Consider the following 24817-nt stretch of genomic DNA (forward strand, 5'->3'; position numbering starts at 1 on the left):
AGCCAAGTGCACAAAGGCCTGTCGTTTCCTCTGTCACTTCTAAAGGCATGTTTTTTCAGCAGAGCATGCACTGAGTATTGAGAATACTCTCATTTTCCTTCTCAGTAAGTATTGAGCAATACTTATTGAGAAGGAAAACGAGAATAAAAACATCTGCAGAAGCATTCTAAGAGAAGGAATCTGTTTCTTCTAAACAGTATGTTATTTGCTCTTTGACCAAAATTTCTTACTCTTATAATAAAAAATTAAAACTAAATATTAATAAAATGAAAGTGAAATGAAGTGGACAGGAAAAGTGAACAAGGCAGAGCTTAACCGTTGACAGCTGGCTGCCTTTTTTGGGTGCTGGGAGAAGGATGAAGGAATAGAAATAGAACAATTGCCCTGACAAGTTGGCATTTCTATTTGAGAGAATGATCAAATCCATCTAGATCGTATCCATTCAGGGCCAATTTTTTCACAATGAAAATATCCACACAAATCTTTAAATGAAGGTTTATTGTTTGTAAAAATATATTTTCATGGTACGTGGTAGCATATTCATTTTTAACAGATAATTCCCCATTCTATTTTTTTTAAAGTATCCATGAATTTTCAACAGACTGATTCATCAGAACTTTTCATTTATTTTGTTTAAAAATTTTCAGAATCCTGTCATCTCTTCTGAATTCCATGAATTAATTCAACCAGACGTCTTGATGTCCTCTAAAGGCGTTCCTTTAAGTCTTTCTTCTCTATATTTAGTCCTAGCTTGATCCTGATGCTTTTAATTTCAGTGTTTGTAAACTTTTCCCTCAACCCTTGGCAGTCAGTGGTACATTTCCCTCTACTTTGGAATTTTAAAACACATTCTTGCAAATTGTGCTCACATCAGTGCCTCTTTGTATATAAGCATACAGCTGTAAAACTTGTATTTTCTATTGATATCTTTTTAAAGATTAAAGAAAGAATATATTAACTTCATCTTTTCCTAGACTTTGATAAGAAATAAGCAAATTTTGCCTCCAGTGTCTCGAAGTTCAGAGTTCCTGTCAATTAAGTTGTCTTTGTTCATAACTATTGAGAAGAAATAATCAGAAATCACTGAACAACCTATTTCACCACAATATATGTAACATGTCCTGTTGTATAAGGTAGAAATGGGTTGAAACAGTTTTACTTGCAATTATTTTGGATTTGTTGATTATTTTTACAGGAAAGGTAGGCTTATTCATGAGGTAACTTTATCTGTTTTTTTTTTTCATTCAATATTCCTTAGATGGTTGGGGAGTGGGGAGAGGTGAGCTCAGAGAGAAGGGGGCTTGACTAATGGAAATATAAGCCCACTTTTCCCAGGGGCTGAGCTCTGGGCGGGGAAGGAGCATTGGACGAGGCTCATCGTGCAGATCCAGGCACAGGACCTCAGCTCCTTTGCAGGAACATCGGTTCCTGTGTGTGGTTCACTCTGAAGCTTCTGTCTTCCCTGGGAAGGAACTTGTCCTGAAACTCAGGGGCTGGTGAGAGGAGAACCTGCCCAACCTCTGCAGGCAGTCTTCCCTCTGGACACCGAGTCCACCACTGACAATTCCATCAAGGCAAGAATTTCCCTAGCATTTTCAGGATAATTGAGAACACGATGGTGTGAAAGGCCTTTGCAGAGTGAAAAGTCTAGGGTTGATGGGGGTGAAACTCCCTCCAGCTCTCTGGGAAAACTCTCTGCTCTCCGAGGCCTATTTAGAAATGTTTACCCTGGAAAAGCCTGTTCCCCACCCTTTGTGCTGGCATAGGCATGAGAAGAGGAGTCCCTGTCAGGAGCTTTTCCAGGAAGCTCATGGCAACATCCATCACTGCTCCACGCTGCTGACATCCTCCCAAGAAAGCTTAATTCTTGCCTGGTGTTTGCACGTAGTCCTCGGCTGTGTTCCAAGTTACTGGCTTCATTTGTGGCCTGCAAAGGGATGAAAGGGCCCAATTACGGGGTGGTTCTTATGGTAATCAATACTCATTCTCACGCCCCTCCTGCCAGGCTGCAGTGATCCTAGGAACTGCTCTCTAGAGCTAGAGTAACTCCATGGGTGCTGAGCCTACCTCTTCCCTTCAGGTACTAACCAGAGGCAGATACTTAGATACTTAGATGGGGGACCCAAGACAGCCCCCAGCAGTCCAGGCTGTAACCAGGAACTCAGGAATCTGATTCTGACTGCTCTGACTGGGCTGCTCTCTCCATCTCCGGAAGGCTTTAGCCTGAAATACGTCCCTTCTAAAAAACAACCCCAATCTCATTTTGGCTTCTGGCTCTGCTCATCTCTGTGGAACACCTGCTTCTGACCTGCTGTCAGGGGACAACTGAGCATTTGAAGATAACTCACCAGGGAGGTGGCAGAGTTGGGGGTTAGGGTGCGGCAGAAGCGTTTGAGTAAGGCCTCTTGCACCTGTGGGAGAGGTAGGAGCCCCAGTCTCACCAGCCAAAGTCCTGGCCTTTAGACCGCGAGTCAGGCGGGAGGGGAGGCAGAAGACTCACCTTCTTGTCCATGAGGCAACCAAACAGTAAGATGAAGACACCCTGAGATGAAAACATGGGAATAAGCTGATCAGGGAGTAGCAATCAACCCAAATCAACTCATTCCCTTCCCCTCCTCCCTTATTCTGTCCTGTCTAATTCACACCCTGATGCTTTGTTTTGCTTTTTCTGTGCATTAGCATCATTTGGTGCAGAGGATCCAATTCTGGTGCTTTCCTTCCTGATTTCTTACTGCCCTGGTCACAGGGGAGTTATGGAAGGATTGGGCACTGACAATCCCCTGGCTTCTCTTAGAGGTGGGGCAGTAAAGAGCGCCGGCCAGAATCAATCACGCCTGGTTCCGGGCTCCACTCCATTGCATGGAAGCAGGTTCTGTAACCTCTCTGCACTTCAGTTTCCTTGCATGTAAAAGGGGGGATAAGAACAGTACCTATTTCACAAGATCGTATGAAGGACTCAAGGAGATCATGGCCCATGGTAAGGACTCAATATATGGCAGCTGTTAGTATCGTTCTCCTTCCTAGGTCACCCTGGAGAGTGGGTTCTCAGTTAAAGAAATGTTGATGTGAATGATTACCATGATCTTATTTATCCTTTCAACTGTATTAGAGACTGAGCCATTTCACAGATAGGGAAGACAATGAAGGATGGACGAGCATGTTTTGGGTTAGCTTTCCTGAGACAGACCAGCCCATTCAGAGCAGTCAGAATCAGGTTCCAGGGCTCCTGGTTACAACCTGGACTCCTGGGGACTCTCTGGTCCCTTGGTTTTCCCCTCTAAAAATCTGCCCCCTAACGTCTGAAACATCAAGACACATAGCAGTTTCTGCAGCTAAGACCATAGTTGCTCAGAGGGAGACAATGAAGAAAGAAAATGTCAGTATAAGTCCCAAGGTGGAGGGGACAGGGACTCCCAGTCCCCAGAAATATGCTCTCCCTCAGGCAGTCTCCCCACAGCAAAGCTTGAGGGAAGTCCCTGCTATTGTTGAAGAACACTGAGCCCTCTGGGCAGGAGAAGGTGGGAAGGGAAGGAAGATAAAAGGGGTGTTAGGGGGCTAAGCTGACTACTACTGACCAGGGCCAGCCCAGGGCCCCGAACCATTCTCATCATCTCCCTTTCTTCCTTTCAGCTACATTTATTTGATCTGCTTCTTAATTCCAATACAAGGACTTCAGAGTTCACAAGTTTTTTGAGCTCACAACCTGGAAAGCCAGCAGGGCAGGTATTGTTGTCATCCCTATTTCACAGAGAAGAAAACAAAAGCACAGAGAGGTTATCTAGCTAGTCAATGGAAGAACTGGAATCCAAACTCAAACCTTCTAAAATTCCCAAGCCTAGGTTTCTTTTGCTCCACCATGATGCTTCCTTGAGAAGGGACTGGAATTGACTAAGACTACCTCAAAGGGCAAAAAACCCAGCCACCACTTACCACCCACCTGGGAGGAGTTGAGAATGGTGAAGACGTAGTGAGGGACCACGGAGACTTCCTCTAACAGAGTGGCCAGGCCCAGCCCCCATGTGAGGCCAAAGACAGGAGTGAGAAAGAGCAGCGCTTTGAAAACCCCAAGCAGGGCTTGTCGCTTCTCCACCTGGGGTCCCTCTGACAGTGAAGGTCTCAGCAGCTTGAGCACAGCTATGGTTAGTACCAGCCCGTTCACACCCACGATGGCCAGCACCGGCCCCACGAAGGTGTAGAGCGCCCCTCCCTTGCCATTCAGCCAGCAGGCCCCCTCCCCCAGGTACTGCCCCTGGGGTAGGTAGAGGCCCAGGGTGACACCTGCAACCCCCAGTGGGCACACATAACCAAGGACAACCATCAGGGGGAGTACCCGATGCTTGGACAGCTGATGGAAGACAAAAAACAGCTGGTGTGCCAACACCAGGGCCTGTGCCAGCATCCAGAAAAAGGTGGCCAGGTAGAGGAAGGCAGCAGCCAGGCAGAGTGGGCTGTGCGGCTCTGGAGGAAGCAGCGGGGCTCCCAGGAAGCAGGTGTCTGCGGCCAGCAGGCAGAGCACCACATTGAGCAGGGCTGAATGGCGAAAATAGGCCACCTTGTTGCGTACCACGGCTCTCCACACCAACCTGTACACGCCCAAGCACACCAGCAGGGCCGGGATGGAGGCCCCCAAGCCCAGCTGGCCCAGCAGTTCCAGGCTAAGGCTGTCTGGAGCAGGGCGTCAGGACATGAGGATGGAGAAGGCGGTGAGATGCCCACAGAGGCAGTGAACAGAGGGGCAGACCCCAGCTTTCTGGGCCTGGCACCCTTCATCTGACCAGCCCCCATTGCCCTGGAAGAGATCGTGGTCCCAGAAAACACAGTGGGGTGTGCCCTTTTGGTCCCCAAAGTCCATGGAGATCTGTCCCTGTTTAAAGGTCTGGGCACCTGCCATGATGGTAGCAGAGAGGACCAGACCAGGAGTGGCATAGAGGGAGCCCCTCAGCCCCGGAACATAGTTAGAGGGCAGAACGTGGTCCATTTTGCGTAGCAACAGGCTGGTAATATGGACGTCAGTTCCATTATGGCCCAGTGGGGCCAATGAGTGCCTGGAAATCTGGGCCCGTAGCTGAGGCTGGGTGGGGAAGGAGATCTTGTAGTCGCCAGGAAACGGGGGGCTGAGGATCTGGGTCTGCAGCTGCACATTGGATGAGTTGAAGGAGAAAGGGTGCTCCTGCGGGCACAGGGTGCAGGTCAGGCTCTCCACGGCCAGCAGGAAAGATGAGGATGCGGAGGGCTCCTGGGAGTGGGCTGGCATCCACAGAGAACTAGGGTCCAAGTCTAGGACCATGTCTGTGGTTCTTAGAAGGTCCTGCAGCAACCAAAAGAGAAACGAGCCCTGCCAGCTGGAGCCCACGGCACAGAGCCAGGGGCACTGGGAATGACAGGCCCCCAAATCGATCCTTCCTAGTCCAGTGCAAGACCCAAGGTGGGGGAGAGAGGGAAGAGGAAGACAAGCCTGTGATGGGAAGACTTGCCTGATGGGAAGGCTGGGGAGCTGTCAGGGAGATGGTCGCCTGGTCCACAGCCAGCTGCTCTGTCTGAGAGCCCTTCTTCCCCCTCATTCCTGGTGGCACCCAGATCTTAGGAGGGCCCCTTTCTGACTCCTAGACCCTTGCAGGTCTGAAAAGCTAAGGATGGTGCCCATGGTAGCGAACACAGTGCCCTAAAGTGGAGACATCATGGACGTCTCCATGTTCACATGGGATAGGTATTTCTGGCATAATTATGTCACTGCCTCCAGTTAGTCCTTTGGCTGCAGCTCAAGGGTCACCAACCAATGCCTTTTCTGAGAGGTGATTTAGGTGAGTCCAGCAAACCCAAGTGCACTGAAGTATCTCCATGTAGGCACTGTGTATGTGTGTGCATGAGTGTGGGTGTGCGCGCATGCATGCACATGAGTGGTGGGGTCGTGTCATAGCCACATCTGCATCTGCATGACTGCACCTACACTCATGTCTTCTTGCCCCTTCTTGCTTTCCCCCAGCACTCCAAGGTCTTGGAGACTGGTGCCCAAGGGGAGAAATGCACTAGGGGAGCAGATGCTTGGACTCTAGAGAGAGCCACAGACAGCCCATGGTGATGTCAGAGGGACAGACCTGCCACAGGTGAAGAGCCTCTGGCCCCCACTAGCCAGCTGGCACCTGCCGTGGCCTAGAGCTCTCACCTCCAGGGCACTGCGGTCAAGTTGCATTCTGGCCTCTGTCACCACCTCGGCCAGGAGTCTCATGGTGTCCAGTAGTGCCAATAAGTCAGAGGCTGAGCTTACCATCACCGCCTGCCCTGGCAGCTGTGCCAGGATCTGGGGCACCTCATCAGCCGGCCAGCCCTGGTCTGCCCGCAGCAGCTGAGACACACAGAGTAGGGAGGTGGACAGGTGGGAAAGTCCTCCTGAAAGAAAGGCTACCTCCTCTTCCTGCCTCCAGTTCCTTCCCACCCCACCCCAATACTCCACACCTCTTCCTGGTGGAAGAGAGGGGCAGGAGCCACATGGAAGGAGCAGATGGGAATTCTGTGGCAGGGACACTTGGTGGGATTGGGTGTGAGCCTTGTGGGGGATTGATGGAGAGCACTGGCCTTTCCAAGGCCCCCTTTCACCTACTCCCTGGCTCTGCTAGTTCTCCAGTTCAGAGAAGCTGAACAACCTTCTGACTGGGACTCGGGGGAAAGGGTCACAGCGCTGGGAAGCTGTGGGTCCTGAGTGAGGAGGGGGACGGTTATGAAGGGTGAGGCATGTGGGCAGCGGGCCGAAACTTTACCTGGGTTCTCTGAAGCCCGGCCAGGAGCACTGCATCTTTGCAGCTGCTGTGGGTGGGTCCCCAGAGCCCGCTGGGCCCACAGGGCCTCGTTACCACTCCTGTTCCTGGGGCATGGGGCCTGGGCCACATGGACGGCCTTGGTGACATTCCAGGCAACAGCTGAGGGGTCCTCGGGGCAGGTAATGTCTCCATCTGAAGAATGGCGATGCGTGAGCGAGCGCAGCCTCTTCCGAACCTTACCTTGGGCAGAGATCCCTGCAGATTCCAGAACCTGGCCAAGTGGCCCAGGAAACGGACACCCCAGGGAGGAGAGCCAGTGGGAGGTTGGCCAGCTGGATTCCAGAGCTCCATGTACCCTGAATGATGGTGACGGAGATGGGGACCCTGAGAGGGGCCAGTCCTGGGCTCTGCAGCTCACAGGCATACGTGGTGTCCACCGGGGGGCAGCTCCGAGTGGCCAGCACGAAGCACTGGGAGCTGGACATGTTGAACACAGAGGCTGAGGGTGAGAGGCGAGAAGGGGGCTTTCACACAGTGGACAGAGCTAGAAACCAGCAGCCCCAGAGATGCTGTTTCAGTCTTTCTAGGAATTTCAGAAGGGAATGCAGTAGCGGGGAAGAGTCCAGTGATTCTTGGGCAGATTGTGCCGTGGATTTTGATGAAAGCGACCTGGAATTGAGGCCTCGGTGTCTCTAACTAGCTCTAGGATTCAAAGCCATGGTTCCCTCATAAAATGGGGACCATCATCAAACTAACGTCACAGACTTTATTGTGAGAGTTAAAAGAGATTATGAGTAAATGCACTTTGCAAAATTTTATCTATACACATGTGCTCGTTATCCCTCTAGTAAAACCAGAATGGCTCTGATGGGGTAAAACATGGACCCAGAATTCACAGGTGAGCCGAAGATCGAGCTGCCTGCAGGAGACTGGCTGTCACCTTCTCCCCTGCCCCTGCAAGCCAGGCCCCTCTGCATACCGTGACTACCCTCCCCGGGGCTCCAGGAAACAGTGTAGGCCTGGTGTGTGCTGGGGAGGCAGCAGCTCAGCTGGAAGCCAGGGGAGGTGGTGCAGGAGATGGAGAGCTGGTTTGGGAGTCGAGCCACGTCTGTTGCCTGCAAGGGCACCCTCACCTCCTGGTGCAGCTCCTGCCTGAAGCCCCGGGCCTCAAAGCAGCAGCTGTACTCACCTGCAGTCACACACCCTTGGCACTGCCGGGTTCCTCCCGCCCCCACCACAGAACCTGTGTCGCTCCCCAAGCTGCAGCTAGGGCAGCTTTCACGGGCCCCTCCTCTGCGGTCCCCCCAGGGCTTAACCCCAGCCAGAAGGATCCCAGGATGGCCCTTCCAGAGGTCACTCCCTGCCCTCAAAAAGGGAGACCTGCAGAAGAGGCTCTTGACCCTTTTCTTTATTGGCCCGCAGGCATGAATTCTAACAGGACCCTCTCTCCCTTCCGCTGCTAACCCCTGCCATTTTCCTACCTTAAAGAAAAACATCGCCCTGATATTGAGACCATATTTCCAGCATTCTCCGTATTATGATATTTCACATCAATAGGTCGCTTAGCTTCTGTTCCCCAGAGTGCATAAATGCAAAGATGAAAAAGAAAAGAGAAGATGGAAGGGGAAGGGAGGGAGGGAGGAGGAGGAAGATATAAAGGGAATTACAGGAAGAAGGGGAAGAAGAAGAAAGAGGGGAAGAGAGACGAGAAGAGGGTGGGCCAGGTACCTGCCCAGGAATGGGACATGTTGAGGATGCTGAGGGCAGCCTGGCCCTGGCTGGAGGAGAGGGACACCTGTGTTCCCGGCTGCAGGATGATGGGTCTGGCGCTCCCTGGACGCCACAGGAACCAGCTCAGGTGGGTGACCTCGTGGCTTACAAGGAGGGTCAGGTTCAGTGTGTTGCTGGGGCTCTGCCACCAGGAGTTCAGGCTCAGGGTCCCAGGGGCTGCAGGGAGGCAGGAGACAGGGGACCCTGGAGGAACTCATGGCCCCTGGATGCAGTCAGGCTCTCACTCCCTCCCCATTTTCCACACTCCCTCCCCACCTAGCACTGTTTGGTCCCTGGGTGGGCATCTGGGTGGGGCGACTACAGCCCAGCACAGAAGACTCAATCTGTCATTGGAAACAATAATGGGAACCCTTGTGACCTATGACTTTCCCTCTCCCAGGTTTCTTGGGGCTGCTAGAACATCTTCCTGGCCTCATAGGGTCAAGAACAAGGTCACTCTAGCACTTTCTCCTCTTGTCCTGGGTCTCTGGGCCCTATTGCCCATTCATCTCACTACTCGGGTACTGTGATCTGCTGTGATAGCTGGGGTTTTCTCCCAGCTCAAGTTGCAGCTCCACTTGGGACCACTGTTTTCCAAATTCCTCCTTACCAGGTGGCAGCAACTGGCAGTACCCAGGCTCAGGATGGCTGAAGACAAGACAGGTACAAGGCTGGTGGTTGTGGGTGATTTGGCAGGGACGGTGATGGGAGCAGATGTTGGCATTCCACCGGTACCCGGGGAGGCAGTCACAGCTGAAGTCCCCATCCTGGTTGGCGTTACACTCTGCGATAGCAGGGAGGGGGACATGAGATGGGCAGGCTGTCTGAGAAAGCCAGGTAGGCACGACTGAAAGCTGCTGGATGCCTAGGAGGGTCTAGGGCTGGGTATCTGCAGCACTTCCAAAGTCACAGGTGCCTCAGGCAAGTGCCCCCATCAGGGACTGTGTCCTCAGCCAGGGCTCAAAGCAGCTGAGGTCACACTGGACAGACATGGGGGGAGGGGGTGGGGAAGTCTGGCCTGCAACTGTCTGCCCCTTGGGCCCCCAGTCAAACCTCAGAGGGCAGGGGCAGAGAGCATGAAGGGAAGGCTCTGTCTGGCGGGGAGGCAAGGAAGGAGCTGGGCCAGGGGGAAAGGACCATGGACTCTCTCTGGGAAACAGGGAGAGGCTTGTGGCATCTCTGACAAGCAGGTCATGGGAGGGCAAGGAAACCTGCCCTTCATCCACTCTGAGTCCCCTTCCCAAGCAGGCAGTGACATGAGAGGCAGGGGTCATGGACTGCCCACCCTACCTGTCGTGAGTTTGAGGCCCGTGGGAGCAGCTGGAGAAGAGGAAGCAGAGGCAGGGGGGAGAGTCAGGGCTCAAGAGAGTGTCAGTGGCCAGGTCTTGTTTGAAAAGTCCAGACGTACATAGACGGAGACCGGGGTTGATTCTAGAGGGGCAGACAAGCAGCAGAAGGGGAGAGGAGAGGCGCTGAGCCCGGGCACCAGCCTCTGTGGGCCCCCCACCCCTACCTGGGCATTCCCAGGAACATCGAGTGGCCCCCACCTCCCATGGCCTTTCTAGGTGCACAGACAGGACTCAGGGGGCCATGACACCCCCTCCCCCCACAGTTACAGGACATCAGATACACGGTTTCATGCCATCGCCCCGGCAGCCCCCACTTGACGGATGAGCTCACAGGGGTGCATGGTCTTCTCCTGGCCTCACTGCTAGAGAACTGGCCCAACAATGCCAGCTCCAGGCCTCTTCCTCCACCCCTACAGCTCAGTCCTTCTCCCTCCTCTGTCCCCCAGCTCACCAGCTGCTCCACTCTCTCGGTCCAGTTGCTGCCCAGACCCCCTCCCAGCCAGAGTCCGTCCCTGGAACAGAAAACAGAGGAAAGGCCTTTGAGTGGAGGCTGACCCCCTGCTTCTCCGGGCGAGCCTGGCTCATCTGGCGTGACTTAGTCTCTTTGAAGTGCCTCTTTTCCGCCTGAATTCAAGTCTGCGCCTCAGAGGGGGAAGCTTCTGGTAGGAGGCCCCAGCCACCCCACGTGAAACCAGGCACCAGGCACACCCTGGAGAGTCAACGTGCTTCGTGCTTTGTTTAATTCCTTCCTGCTTTTGCGCGTCCGGGGCCTCTAGGCTAACTGAAACGTCTGGGTCTAGAGCTGCTGAGGGAAGGCCTAGGTAGAGCTGGCTGGGCTTGGAGACTTTTGTTCCCTCCATAGCATTTGCCACAAGGGTGAGCAGAAGGCAGCAGTATCTTCCCTTAATCTCTGGTTCCTATAAATTATTTCCTCACCAACTCCTTCCTCTCAAAATTGCCTGTGCATGTGGATGTCCATCTATCCTTACGGATATGGATGTGGGGGGGAGGGGAGAGAGAGAGAGAGAGAGAGAGAGAGAGAGAGATGGTAGACGTTGAGGCAGAGATAGAGTTAGAGATAAAAGATAGATACCCCCATGGACGAAAACAGAAATCAAAAAGCACTTATCCAGATTCTCGGTGCATTTCCTGGACTCTCTCCTGTCCTCTAGGCCAATGGTCCCCAAATCTGAAAAGCTTTTCTTTTCTTTTCTATATGGCAGGCTTGATCTGAAGAGCACTGCTCAGCATCAGAGTCCACAAGGACTCAAATAAAGAAACAAGAGTTATCCCCACACCCTGGAAAACAAAACTGAGCTTGTGGACATCCTGTAACGAACCAGCCTCTTCCCTTACATCTTACTTTGCCTCCCTTCAGCCCTCCCCCCCGCCCCCCCCCAGCCTGGCCCCCCACCCCCACCCAGGGGTATTGTGTGGGCTCTGCAGCCCTTGCCTGCTCCTCGCCATGGTCTCACTTACAGGTTGGACAGCTGGTGACCCCAGCAGAGGGAGAGTCAGGGCCAGGAGCAGCAGGGGGACAGCCGAGCACACCATGGCTCAGTGGAGCAGTTCCCAAGAGCCCTCTGGCTGCTGCACGATGCAAATTTCCCAGAGGAGAGCAAGCAGAGCACCGGTGGGGGGGAGGGAAGAGTGGAAGGGAGCCAGGACCGAATTTACAGAGGAAGTGCTACACTCGGGACTCTGCATCAAATGGGCACCCAGGTCACTGTGGGGCCAGCTGGAAGCCACATGCCCAAGGTGAGAGTGGCCTGCCCAGGCTCCCCTTGGAATCTGAACTAAGGACTCTTGGTGAACAGGAGAGGGGACGGGGGAGGGTCCGTAAGTGCCATTTGTTCTCCTTCATGCAAAAACGTGCCACTACGCCAGGTCGAGCCTTTGGTTCCCAAAGGATATGGACAATCTGGATTGCTCTGGGACCCTCAGGAAGCTGGATTATTGACCAAAGAGCCAAGGTTAGAAAAGAAAAAAAATTAGAGCTGATTGTTACCCTAAAGTAATTTCCAAAGAGTCTTAAATGCAAAAAAAATACTCTGAAGAATATTAGGTAATTTCACAAAATAATTCTGAAGTGAGGAAGGCTTTTTTCAAACAAGACATAAAACCTAGAAGCCAGAAAGGAAATAAATTTGACTGTCCCAAAAGTGTTTAATTTGACATAAAAGACTGTTAGGGTAAAAGGCAAAAGGCAACATATTTGATCAAACAAAGGGCTAATTTCCTTATTTAAGAATTTTCTATGTTACATCGGTAAGATACAAAGTGAACAGAAGACAGGACAGGCAATAGTTGATAAACATATAAAAACATTAAATTTCACACATAAAAATGCAAATTGAAATAACAAGATAGTATTTATCACTTACCAATTATCGAAAGGCAAAATACTGATTACATTTAGTTTTAACAAAAATATATTTGTACATATTTGCAAAAATATGTGTATGAGGATGCTCAAGCAGAATTGTTTGTGATAACCCATAAGATAAACAATTGAAATGTCCATTAAAAAAGGGATAACATAACAAATAAATTATGGGATTTCCAAATAATAGAACTCTATAAAATTGTGGGGGAAAAGTGAAGTAGCTCTGTTTTGGAGTGATCTCCAATAGATGTGGAGAAGTTTAAAGTGTATAGTTTAACACTTTATGTATAATATACATACATTATGTATATGTTGCTCCCATTAAAGTAAAAAACATGATCTGTGTTAGATACTTGTGCTTATATAAGCCTAGAATATTCCTCAATGGTTGCTGCCTCTGGGAAGGGGGCTAGAGGTCTGGATTGGTCTGTGCGCTGTTTGATTTTTTTTTGCTTTTAGAAAGGGGAATTTAATAAGTTGCTAGTTTATAGTTCTGAGACTGAGAAAATGTCCCAGTTTAAGCAAGTCTATAGAAATGTCCAATATAAGGCATCCAGGAAAAGATACCTTGGTTTAAGAAGGCCAATGTGATTTTTGTTTTTTAACCACAAGCATGCATTTTTTTCATTAAAAAAAGTTGACTTGAACACACACACACACACACACACACACACACACACACACACACACAGATTTCCAAGGTGGAAATCTATCCCAAATCTATCTCTGCTTCCATCACCCCCTTAAATCCCCCTTTGCCAGAATTATTGTCAAGGGAATAACACCCACATCAAGCAAATAGATGCATGGGCACAAGGATTTCCTGAAAATAACTGATGTTGGAAAACAGGAAAATGGTGAAGAATCAGGCTTGAGAACCAGAGAGAGAAATGAAAGAGAAGATACACAGGTACTTGAGGTGAGAGGGAATCAGCATGCTGGAAACTGTCACCTGCTGGTGGTCTTGGATGGCCCAAAGCAAAAGGAGACATCAACAACATCTGCTACAGCCACCAAATGCAGCTGGGCAAAGTGCAGCGTGCGTCAGGGCAATGCTCACCAGCGCCTCCTGGGGACCGGGAGCTGCAGAAGAGAAGCGGGGAACTGAGACCCACTCACGAGAGGCTGTTTCGGTGCTGAGTGAGAACTGAGCAATCGCAGCCCCTGGCTGTTAGGAGAGGCGAGCAGAGATTCCTGCGAGAGAAGACTCTCCATCTAGAAGAGTCAACACTATAGGAACAAATAACTGTGAGCACATTAGAAAATTGTTAGAGCTGGAAGTAGAGATCCTAAGAATTCCACCTCAAAAACACAGTTTTCCCTCATTGATACCCAACTTATTTTCACCACTTTGAGTTGATGAAGTTGTAATAACGAGGAGAGCAACACATTCCTAATTCAATTAAAACCAATATGAAATGTCCAGGATATACAAAACTATCGATAAAAGTAAGGAAGTGAAGTTTTTTTTAAACAATAATTGAAGATAAACTATTTAGACTGTTCCTATAACTTGAAAGAAGTTTGAAATGTATGAAAAATGTCTAGAAAAAGACTAGACAGAAATGCTACAGGTACCACAAGCGTCTGTTTGGTATTTCCCAAGACCTGTACCATGTCTGGCATATCAGAGCCCTTAAAATACTTATTAAATGAATCAGTCCATAAATCAAATATTCCAAGACATTTAATAGTAGTATAACTACTAAATGTAGTTATAACTAAGTGATAGGATTTTATGATTTTTATTTTTCTATATTTTTCAATTTTTTTTTTTAATGTCCTAATAATTGAATGGCAGAGCTAGAAGAGAGCCTTGACAGCTGCTTTGGGACTCTCCAACAAAAAACTTTTCTAGGAGACACAGGCATTCATAATACTGATAACTCTCAGTCAGCAGCTCTGACGTGGACATGAGGGCACAACACACTCAGCACAGTCTGGGAGGAGCACAGGAGGATGTCTCAGAGGCCTCAGGACAGCACATGGCCAAATGAAAGGCCGAGCTCCCCCCACAGAACCCCATTAAAAATCAGCGTTTTCTATCACAAAGTCAAGGTTTCCGTTTTTCTGCTTTATAAAGTCAGCGATGCCGGAGGGTGGGTAGCAGAATCTGTCCTCCAGAAATGAGTGCAAAAGGGGAGCCCGTGGCTCAGGTATGTCCCTTCAGTGAGCAGATGGAAGGACCGCTGGAGACCTCCCATCCGCTATGGACAAACACACAGATACAGAAAAGGATTATTGCCAGCTTGAGTACTTTCAAAATGTGTATTTTGTTTTTCGGAAACTTGAATTGTCCTTGATGCTGTCAGTGTGAGTTTTGTAGTCCATAATGGTGTTGCGAGGCAGGTTAAGCACTTGTCGAAGTGTGTCCCGGATTCAAGCTATGGTTACTTGGTCGCTGGCAGTCTTATTCCATGTCGAAATAATGTCCTCCTGAAAGGAGACAAAGACCACAGCCCCACAGATCTCCTCGGCAACCATGAATGGCTCCCCCAACATGGCCAGGATAAGATTTTCCCAGCACCAGGATGCCAGGCCCTTCCTCAGCTGAATAATCCACTTGCCACCATTTTTATTTGCATCGTCCTCCCACATGGGCTTAAGGCCTTCTTTGAAGAGATGGAAGTCACTGTGGCCTGCAGGCCCCCGGGACGCACTATGTGGCTGTAAAACCTCCAGAACTGCTCCACAGAAGCAAAGGTGCTTATCTGCTTGATATTCTGTTCATAGCTCTGTGAACTGCTGGGACAACCGGGGTTCTCCTGGAGTCCCAGAAAGTACAGGTGTACTGCAGGGGATGCTCTGCTGGTCCTGGGACAACAGCCTTCCGCTTACTTCTGCTCTCACCCTTGTTTTGTTCCAGTTTTTCCTTCTCACCGTCCTTCCGCATGCCGTTTTCTTCATTCTGAACATGGTCCCCACTGTTTTCATCATTCCAGGTATCCAACCTGTTGGTCATCTTCTCGCCACCACCGCTGCCACTCTGTATTTTTCAATTTTATGTTCCATAAACATAAAATATATTTTTTATAATGGAAAAAATATTTTAAAAAATATATCAAATCTCACAGCCTCAACTTCTTTCTTATGGACCAACCAGTTCAGAGCCTTCCAGGTTTCCCACGTGTTGTTTATTGTCAGGAAATGCCTGCTGGCTGTCAGGAGGAGAAGACAAAGGTGGAGTTCAAACAAAGAAGCATTTGTTTCTGGTATTAGGATACTTTAGAGAAACAGAACCAAAAGTAGATATCTGTAAATAGGAGATTCTATAAAAGTTTCTCATGCAACTGTGCAGATGCATGAGTTCAAATTCCGTAGCAGGCTGCAAGTTGGCAATTCTGATGAAAGTCATTGATGGACTCTCCAGGAGAGATTGGCTGGCTGAAGAAGAGATAAAAGTTTCTCTGGCTGAAATAGAGATGAAAGTTCTCTCTTCTCCTCTCTGCTGAAATTGTCACCTCTCTCTTAAAAGTCTTCAGCTGATTGGATTAAATCGAGCCAATTGTGTTCTCTCACTGCAGAAGAAACCCCTCAGTTGATTGTAGATGCAGTCAGCCATAGATGCAATCAACTGACTGATGACTTAAATCCATGAAATTTCCTCACAATAATGTTAGGCCAGTGCTTCCGTAAACAGATAACTGGGCACCATCACCTGCCAAGTTGACACATGACCCTAACCATCACATTGCTGCTACCTACTCCCAAGACCAAGGTCAGCTATATGGCTAGTGACCATTGACCCTCTACATACATAATGATATATATCTTTTTCATAATGATATTTTGAAACCAACAAATTTTTATCTCTACTGGCAGCTCCTCTAGCTCTTAAACTGGACTCTTGGCTGAAGAAGGCCACTTTTTGTTACTTTATACTTTGATCATTCCACACCATATCAGCTTTGTCTTTCTAACAAAGATTTGTAATCCAAGATTTCTCTTTTCTGCATCCAAACAGGTTATTTTATGATCCTGTTACATAGGAAAGTAAACTACTAAGTAGCTAGGTAGCTTAGATTTTTATCCTATGAGATTCCTAACTTCTTATTCTTTCCACCCTCAGTGCATCAATCAAGAGTCTAGGACCTGAAATTAATTACATTATTAGACATATTAAATGACAGCTAGTTAGAGTGTGAAGAAATTTTAAATATCATCTACTTCAACTCCCTCACTGTACAGATAAGGCAAAGAAAGCAAAGCGAAAGTGAATAGCTGAGCCAAAGATTAAAGCCAGGTCTTCTGACTGAATCCAAGGTTTAGTTAGATAGAGGGAATTAGATAAGATTCATTTAAATGTAAAAATTGAAAACTTTCCCCCTAAGATCAGGAACAAGACAAGGATGTCCACTATCACCACTATTATTCAACATTGTGTTGGAGGTTCTAGCCAGAGCAATTAGACAAGAAAAAGAAATACAAGGCATCAAAATTGGAAAGGAAGAAGTAAAACTATCACTGTTTGCAGACGATATGATACTATACGTCGAAAACCCGGAAAAATCCACAACAAAACTACTAGAGCTAATAAATGAGTACAGCAAAGTAGCAGGTTACAAGATCAACATTCAAAAATCTGTAGCATTTCTATACACTAGTAATGAACAAGCTGAGGGGGAAATCAAGAAACGAATCCCATTTACAATTGCAACTAAAAGAATAAAATACCTAGGAATAAATTTAACTAAAGAGACAAAAAACCTATATAAAGAAAACTACAAAAAACTGCTAAAAGAAATCACAGAAGACCTAAATAGATGGAAGGGCATACCGTGTTCATGGATTGGAAGACTAAATATAGTTAAGATGTCAATCCTACCTAAATTGATTTACAGATTCAATGCAATACCAATCAAAATCCCAACAACTTATTTTTCAGAAATAGAAAAACCAATAAGCAAATTTATCTGGAAGGGCAGGGTGCCCCGAATTGCTAAAAACATCTTGAGGAAAAAAAACGAAGCTGGAGATCTCGCGCTGCCTGACTTTAAGGCATATTATGAAGCCACAGTGGTCAAAACAGCATGGTATTGGCATAAAGATAGATATATCGACCAATGGAATCGAATAGAGTGCTCAGATATAGACCCTCTCATCTATGGACATTTGATCTTTGATAAGGCAGTCAAGCCAACTCACCTGGGACAGAGCAGTCTCTTCAATAAATGGTGCCTAGAGAACTGGATATCCATATGCAAAAGAATGAAAGAAGACCCATCTCTCACACCCTATACAAAAGTTAACTCAAAATGGATCAAAGATCTAAACATTAGGTCTAAGACCATAAAACAGTTAGAGGAAAATGTTGGGAGATATCTTATGGATCTTACAACTGGAGGCGGTTTTATGGACCTTAAACCTAAAGCAAGAGCACTGAAGAAGGAAATAAATAAATGGGAACTCCTCAAAATTAAACACTTTTGTGCATCAAAGAACTTCATCAAGAAAGTATAAAGACAGCCTTCACAATGGGAGACAATATTTGGAAATGATATATCAGATAAAGGTCTAGTATCCAGAATTTATAAAGAGATTGTTCATCTCAACAACAAAAAGACAGCCAACCCAATTACAAAATGGGAAAAAGACTTGAACAGACACCTCTCAGAAGAGGAAATACGGATGGCCAAGAGGCACATGAAGAGATGCTCAATGTCCCTGGCCATTAGAGAAATGCAAATCAAAACCACAATGAGATATCATCTCACACCCACCAGAATGGCCATTATCAACAAAACAGAAAATGACAAGTGCTGGAGAGGATGCGGAGAAAGAGGCACACTTATCCACTGTTGGTGGGAATGTCAAAGGGTGCAACCACTGTGGAAGGCAGTTTGGCGGTTCCTCAAAAAGCTGAATATAGAATTGCCATACGACCCAGCAATACCATTGCTAGGTATCTACTCAAAGGACTTAAGGGCAAAGACACAAACGGACATTTGCACACCAATGTTTATAGCAGCATTATTTACAATTGCAAAGAGATGGAAACAGCCAAAATCTCCATCAACAGAAGAGTGGCTAAACAAACTGTGGTATATACATACGATGGAATATTATGCAGCTTTAAGACAAGATAAACTTATGAACCATGTAATAACATGGATGGACCTAGAGAATATTATGCTGAGTGAATCCAGCCAAAAACTAAAGGACAAATACTGTATGGTCCCACTGATGTGAACGGACATTCGAGAATAAACTTGAAATATGTCATTGGTAACAGAGTTCAGCAGGAGTTAGAAACAGGGTAAGACAATGGGTAATTGAAGCTGAAGGGATACAGACTGTGCAACAGGACTAGATACAAAAACTCAAAAATGGACAGCACAATAATACCTAATTGTAAAGTAATCATGTTAAAACACTGAATGAAGCTGCATCTGAGCTATAGGTTTTTGTTTTGTTTTGTTTTGTTTTGTTTTGATTTTACTATTATTACTTTTATTTTTTTCTCTATATTAACATTCTATATCTTTTTCGGTTATGTTGCTAGTTCTTCTAAACTAATGCAAATGTAGTAAGAAATGATGATCATGCATCTATGTGATGATGTTAAGAATTAATGATTGCATGTGTAGAATGGTATGATCTCTAAATGTTGGGTTAATTTCTTTTTTTCCGTTAATTAAAAAAAAAAAAAAAGAGAAGGGATAATTGGAGATGAAGGGATACAGACTGTACAACGGGACTGGATATAAAAACTCAGAAATGGACAGCACAATACTACCCAATTGTAATGCAATTATGTTAAAACACTGAATGAAGCTGCATGTGAGGTATAGGTTTTTTGTTTTTGTTTTTTTTTCTTTCTATTATTGCTTTAATTCTTATTCTGTTGTCTTTTTATTTCTTTTTCTAAATCGATGCAAATGTAGTAAGAAATGATGAATATGCAACTATGTGATGTTATTAAGAATTACTGATTGTACATGTAGATTGGAATGATTTCTAATTGTTTTGTTAATTCTTTTTTTAATTAATAATAAAAAAAATAGTTATTAAAAAAAAGATTCATTTAAATGTAGAGCAATAGGAACTTCTGGCTACAAAAATGAATTTAAAATAGTGTGCTAGAGTTTGTATTCATAAAGGAGGCATTTCTCCAAAAACTTCTTTTCCTAAGAAAGAGAAGAAATTAAAGTAATATGAAAATAGGTGAACATGAAAAAGTATGTGCATCAAAATCAAACAGTGCTTATGGGACATCAGTTCACTAATCCCTCAATTACCTCGAAGTCTTTAATCCAGCAACTGTGACTATTTGAAACAGCTGAGATCTACAAGGAAGCAAAGAAGTCAACGAGCAGTCAAAAGTGGTCACAGAAACATTCTGCTGCAGGTCTAGCGAAATTAGTTAAGAAATTAGTTAAGAAATTAGTTAAGAAAAAGAAATAAAAGGCATCCAGATTGGAAGAAAGAAGTGAAACTATCTTAATTCTCAGGTGACATGATCCTATAGACAGGGAGTCCTGAAGAAATCCTTAGGAATGTTAGAACTAATAAATGGGTTCAGCAGTTTGCAGGATACAGGATCAATTTACAAAAATCAATTGTATTTCTATACATGAGCAAGGAGACATCCAAAAGTGAAATTAAGAAATCACTTCTATTCACAATAGCATAAAAAAGAATAAAATATTTAGGAATAAATTGAACAAAAGAAGTACAAGACTTGAACACAGAAAACTAAAACATATTGTTGAAAAAATTGAAGATCTAAATATGTAGAAAGATATATATTATGAAATAGAAGACTTAATAGTTCAGATTGTAATAGTCCCCATATTGATCCACAAGTTCAATGCACTCCCTATCAAAATCCTAGTTATCTATTTGCAGAAACTTACAAGCTCATTCTAAAATCCATAGGGAAATGAAAAGGACCCAGAATAGCTAACACAATCTTGAGAAAGAAGAACAAAGTTGGAGGAATGACACTTCCCAATTTCAAAACCTACTATAAACCTACAGTAACCAAGACAGTACTCCAACAGAATAGAGTTGAGGGTCCAGAAATATACCCATATATTATGGTCAATTGATATTTGACAAGGGTGCCAAGACAGTTCATGGGGAAAGGATAGTACAAATGGGTATCACATGAAAAATAATAAATTTGGATCCCTATCTTCCCCAAAAATCAATTTGTACCAACAAAATCAATTTGAACTTGATTATATACCTAAAAGTATGAGCTAAAATTATAAAACCCTTAGAAGAAAACATAAGAGTAAATCTTCTTGATCTTGGGTTAGGCATAACGCCAAAACACAGTGATAAAAGAAAAAAATGGATAAATTGAACTTCACTAGAATTAGAAATTTTTGCACTTTAAATGACTCTATCAGGAAAGTAAAAAGACAATTCACAGAACAGAAGAAAATATTTGCGAATCATATACTGATAAGGGAATTATAGCCAGAATATATAAATAGCTTGTGTAAATCAATATAATTAAAAAAAATAACCAAATTAAAATGCACAGAGAATTTGAATGGACATTTCTTCAAAGAAGATATATGGATGGCCAACAAGCATGTGAAAAGATGTCAGCATCATTAGTCATCAGGGAAATGCAAATTATAAAAACCACAATGAGGACATCCAGTCAACCAAGATGGCAGTGTGAGACACTCCAGGATTCTATTCCCCCACAGAATTTTTGAATAATTAGCAAAAACTGGCAAAGCCATCTTCCTCAGAGCTCTGAAGAAAAAAAAACAACTGATAAAAAGTTAGAATAACTGACAGGCAGGGGACATGGGGGTGGGGTTTGGATTTTTTGTGAAAGTAAAGGAAATGTCTTCAGATAGATTATGGTGATGAAGGCATGTCTCTACACTTAGGTTGGATTACATAATGTGTGAATAAAACTGTTTAAAAATGAACAGAAAGAAACAAGTCTAGAGAAAATGCAGAGAAAGAGAGGTACTTATTCACTGTTGGTAGGGAAGCTGAGAGGTATAGCCCCTTGGAGAACAGTGTGGTGGTTCCGCAGGAGCTAGGGGTGGGGTTGCCATAGGATCCTGAAACCCCATTGCTCAGTGTATACCTAGAGGAACTCAGTGTGGGGACAGAATGGACATTTGCACATTGGTGTCTATGGCAACAGTGTTCCTGATCCACAGCTGATGGAGATGGCCTAAGGGTACAACGACTGAGGAATAGAAGGGGGAACTATGGTGTATACATACAATGGACTACTGAGCAGCTGCAACAAGGAATAAGTTGTGAGGAATGCAACCACGTGTATGGACCTTAAGGACTGGATGCTGAATGAAATTTCAGGAACAAAAAGACAAATATTATCATGCCTCACTCATATGGACTAACTATAATATAAAAACTCGGTGAACTGAAGTTGAGAGCATGAGTTATCAGGTTGGGGCCAACTGTAAAGAGCCCTAGATTGTAAGCTCATACAGCATTCACATATATTCAAGAGTTGTAACTGTTATTTCTAAATTCTGAGATACTGAACTGTTTGTTTATAACCTAGTCATTCCCAGAAAATTTGGGTATTTATGTGTCACCTGAGAAATGGAGATAGAGCTCTGAAGGTATGAAAGTCAGTAGTACCCCATACAGGAACTGTTTAAAAAGTTGGAAAACTGATCAGACTTTGAGTAGAGAAATAAATGAAGTTGATTCAGATAGGACTAAGGTAAATCAGAAAACTGGTACAGGATGATATCGTCCATATTTTAAAACTTCAACTTCTGTGTGAGACCAAAGGAAGCAATGTTTATTTGGTGCAAAATTTATATTTTGGGTAGTGCATTTCCTAATTTAATTTGTGTGGTTAGTTTACTTGAACACCATAAGAACATGGAATCTTGAATAGGGTGTGAGATTTTGTTGGTTTGTCCAGGTTAGTATGATGCCCCAATATATCCTAGAGTAATTCAGGCAGTGACTAAAGAAATATTTGCTAAGTCCCTTTGGGGCACTGGAGAGAAAGAAGGAAATATTCAACTTCCTCATTTGGAGAATTTCTGATAGTCTTGCAAGCAGTGGGGACAATCAAATCAATAGGCCAAGCCCTCAATCTTGGGATTTGCCCTTATGAAACTTATTCCTGCTAAGCACACTTTTAAATAGGCTAAGTACACTTAGAATTATGCCTAAAAGTCACCCCAAGAACCTCTTTTGTTGCTCAGATGTGGCCTTTTTCTCTCTCACTGCCCTCCCCACTTTATGGGACCTGACTGCCAGGTGTAACTTTCCCTGGTAACATGGGACAGAAATCCCAGAATGAGCTGAGACCCAGCATCATGGGATTGAGAAAGCCTTCTTGACCAAAAGAGGGAAGAGAGAAATGAGACAAAATGAAGTTTCAGTGGCTGAGAAATTTCAAAGAGTCAAGAAATTATCCTGGAGGTTGTTCTTATGCATTATATAGATATTCCTTTTTAGTTTATGGTGTATTGGAGTGGCTGGAGGGAAGTACCTGAAACTGTTGAGCTCTGTTCCAAAAGCCTTGATTCTTGAAGACAACCATATAAAGATGTAACATTTACGTGTCTTGTGTCTGATGCTCATTTTATTCAGTATGGACAGATGACTTAAAAAAATGGATAAGTGAATAAATAATAGGGGGGACAAAGGGTAAAATATATTGGGTAAATGGAAATACTAGCGATCAATGAGAAGGAGGGGTAAGGGGTATGGTATATATGAGTTTTTTCTTTTTTCTTTTTATCTCTTTTACTGGAGTGATGCAAAATTTCTAAAAAATGATCATGGTGATGAATAAACTATGTGATGATATTATGAGCCACTAATTGTACCATGTATGGAATGTATGTGTGTGAAGATTTATCAATAAAAGTAAAAAATAAAAAGTTACAGTAACTGGATGAGCACCAAATCAAGAAAATACAATTTAAATATGGAAGGAAAAGTTTGTGGTGCCCTTGCTAGTCCCCACCCACCATCACTCCATGGCATGTTGTAGAGCCAGCTTGCATTCTCAGCATGGGTCCCTGGTCCTATACTGGAAGGAACAGAGTGACACCTCTATGAAAAATGGGGTGTATATATATCTGACAGTCTATGTAGTGGCAGCCTAAAAGACTGAATCAGGGAGCTCATCTCTGGTTTAACATCTCAGAACTTGTCCTGCATGCAGAGGCAACTTGCAGACAGCTTAATCAGTATAGAAATAATAAAAGTGGCCTGAGAGAAAGTAAAGAACCTAGGAAGGCGGGGAGTCTATTTCATAGGGAGAAGAGGAGGCATGTATATCCCTGTAAAAAGAATGGCCACAAGCACATACTCAGTACAAGACATATGCTTGGGAATGACCAGAGAGGACCTAGGGCCTTTGCCTCAGGCTGAGCTTAGTGAGAGGGCTAAGCTCTGAAGGAAAGGACCAGCCAACACAAAGCCAATTGTCAAAGACTATGAAAGATGCTTTTAGCATTTTTTTTAAATATTTATCTCCTGGAAATCTCTGCTTTATCAATAGCTGAAAATTAAGGAACGGACACCTCATGGATGAAATTCCAGAGTTAAGACATTAAAATATACAGTGTGCAACAAAAGATTACAAGACAAAGAAACAGGAAATGATGGCCCATCCAAAGGAACATTATAAAAATCCAGAAACCATCAAGAGGACCAAACTTTGGATGGGCATACCAAACAATGACCTTGAAAAAATGATCCTCAATATGCTTGAGGAGATAAAGGAAAACATGGAGAAAGAACTAAAGGGTATGAGGAAAACAAAGAATGAACAATACCAGAATCCCAATAAAGAGACCGAAATTTTTAAAAGAATCCAAGCAGAATTACTGGAATTGAAGACAACAATAACTGAAATGAAAAATTCCCTAGAGAGTTTCAATAGAAGATTGGAGCTGGCAGAAGAAAAAAATCAGTGATCTTGAAGACAAGTCAGTTGAAATGATTCAGGCTGAGGGGCAGAAAGAAAAAATAATTTAAAACAGCAAAAATACCCTAAAGGCCTGTGATACACCATCAAGTGTCATTGCATCAAGTGATACACCATGCATTGTCATACAATATATGCATGACAGATGTCCTAGGAATGAGAAGAGAGAAAGAGAAGAAGGACTATTCAAATAAGTAATGGCAGAAAATTTCCCAAATTTAGTGAAAGATACAAATACACACATTAGAGAAACCTAATGAAGCCCAAACAGGATAAACTCAAAGACAGCCATGGCCAGACACATTATATTCAAACTGTTGAATGCCAAAGACAAAGAGAGAATCCTAAAAGCTACAAGAGAGAAACAACACATCATGTGCAAGGGAGCCTCAATAAGATTAAGTGCTCATTTCTCATCAGAAACAATGAAGGTAAGAAGGCAGTGCAACGAAATATTCAAAGTGCTGAAAGAAAACAATTGCCAATCAGGAATTTTATATCCAGTAAAAACCCCTTTCAAAAATGAGGGACAGATTAAGACATCCCCAGATAAATATTGTCTTTTGCACTTCTTCCAGATATTCACGACTCATTCCTTCACTTCATTTAAGTCTCTGATCAAATGTCACATCATTGGAGAAGATTTCCT

At 44.8% G+C, this 24817-nt stretch overlaps 1 protein-coding gene, 1 long non-coding RNA gene and 1 pseudogene across 2 annotated transcripts; 1 reads left to right on the forward strand and 2 right to left on the reverse strand.

The window, feature by feature from the left end:
• Window positions 1-351: 351 nt before the first annotated feature.
• On the reverse strand, window positions 352-11428 carry ADGRF3 (adhesion G protein-coupled receptor F3). The gene is given in 14 exon segments (XM_077152336.1): window positions 352-1927; window positions 2349-2411; window positions 2501-2542; window positions 3938-5308; window positions 6164-6343; window positions 6756-6855; window positions 6857-6947; window positions 7111-7254; window positions 7735-7944; window positions 8484-8702; window positions 9136-9309; window positions 9816-9956; window positions 10326-10386; window positions 11354-11428. Coding segments are annotated over 14 exon segments (3075 nt in total). The 3' UTR covers window positions 352-1723.
• LOC143676969 (uncharacterized) lies at window positions 8548-11183 on the forward strand. Its single transcript, XR_013172329.1, has 4 exons — window positions 8548-9046; window positions 9139-9188; window positions 10321-10536; window positions 11098-11183. It is a non-coding gene; the product is annotated as an uncharacterized LOC143676969 (long non-coding RNA).
• A 3091-nt stretch (window positions 11429-14519) lies between the features above and the next one.
• Window positions 14520-15256, reverse strand: LOC143675487 (eukaryotic translation initiation factor 4E type 2 pseudogene; annotated as a pseudogene).
• Window positions 15257-24817: the final 9561 nt, after the last annotated feature.

Source organism: Tamandua tetradactyla, chromosome 3 (genome assembly GCF_023851605.1).
Source record: "Tamandua tetradactyla isolate mTamTet1 chromosome 3, mTamTet1.pri, whole genome shotgun sequence".
NCBI lineage: Eukaryota > Metazoa > Chordata > Mammalia > Pilosa > Myrmecophagidae > Tamandua > Tamandua tetradactyla.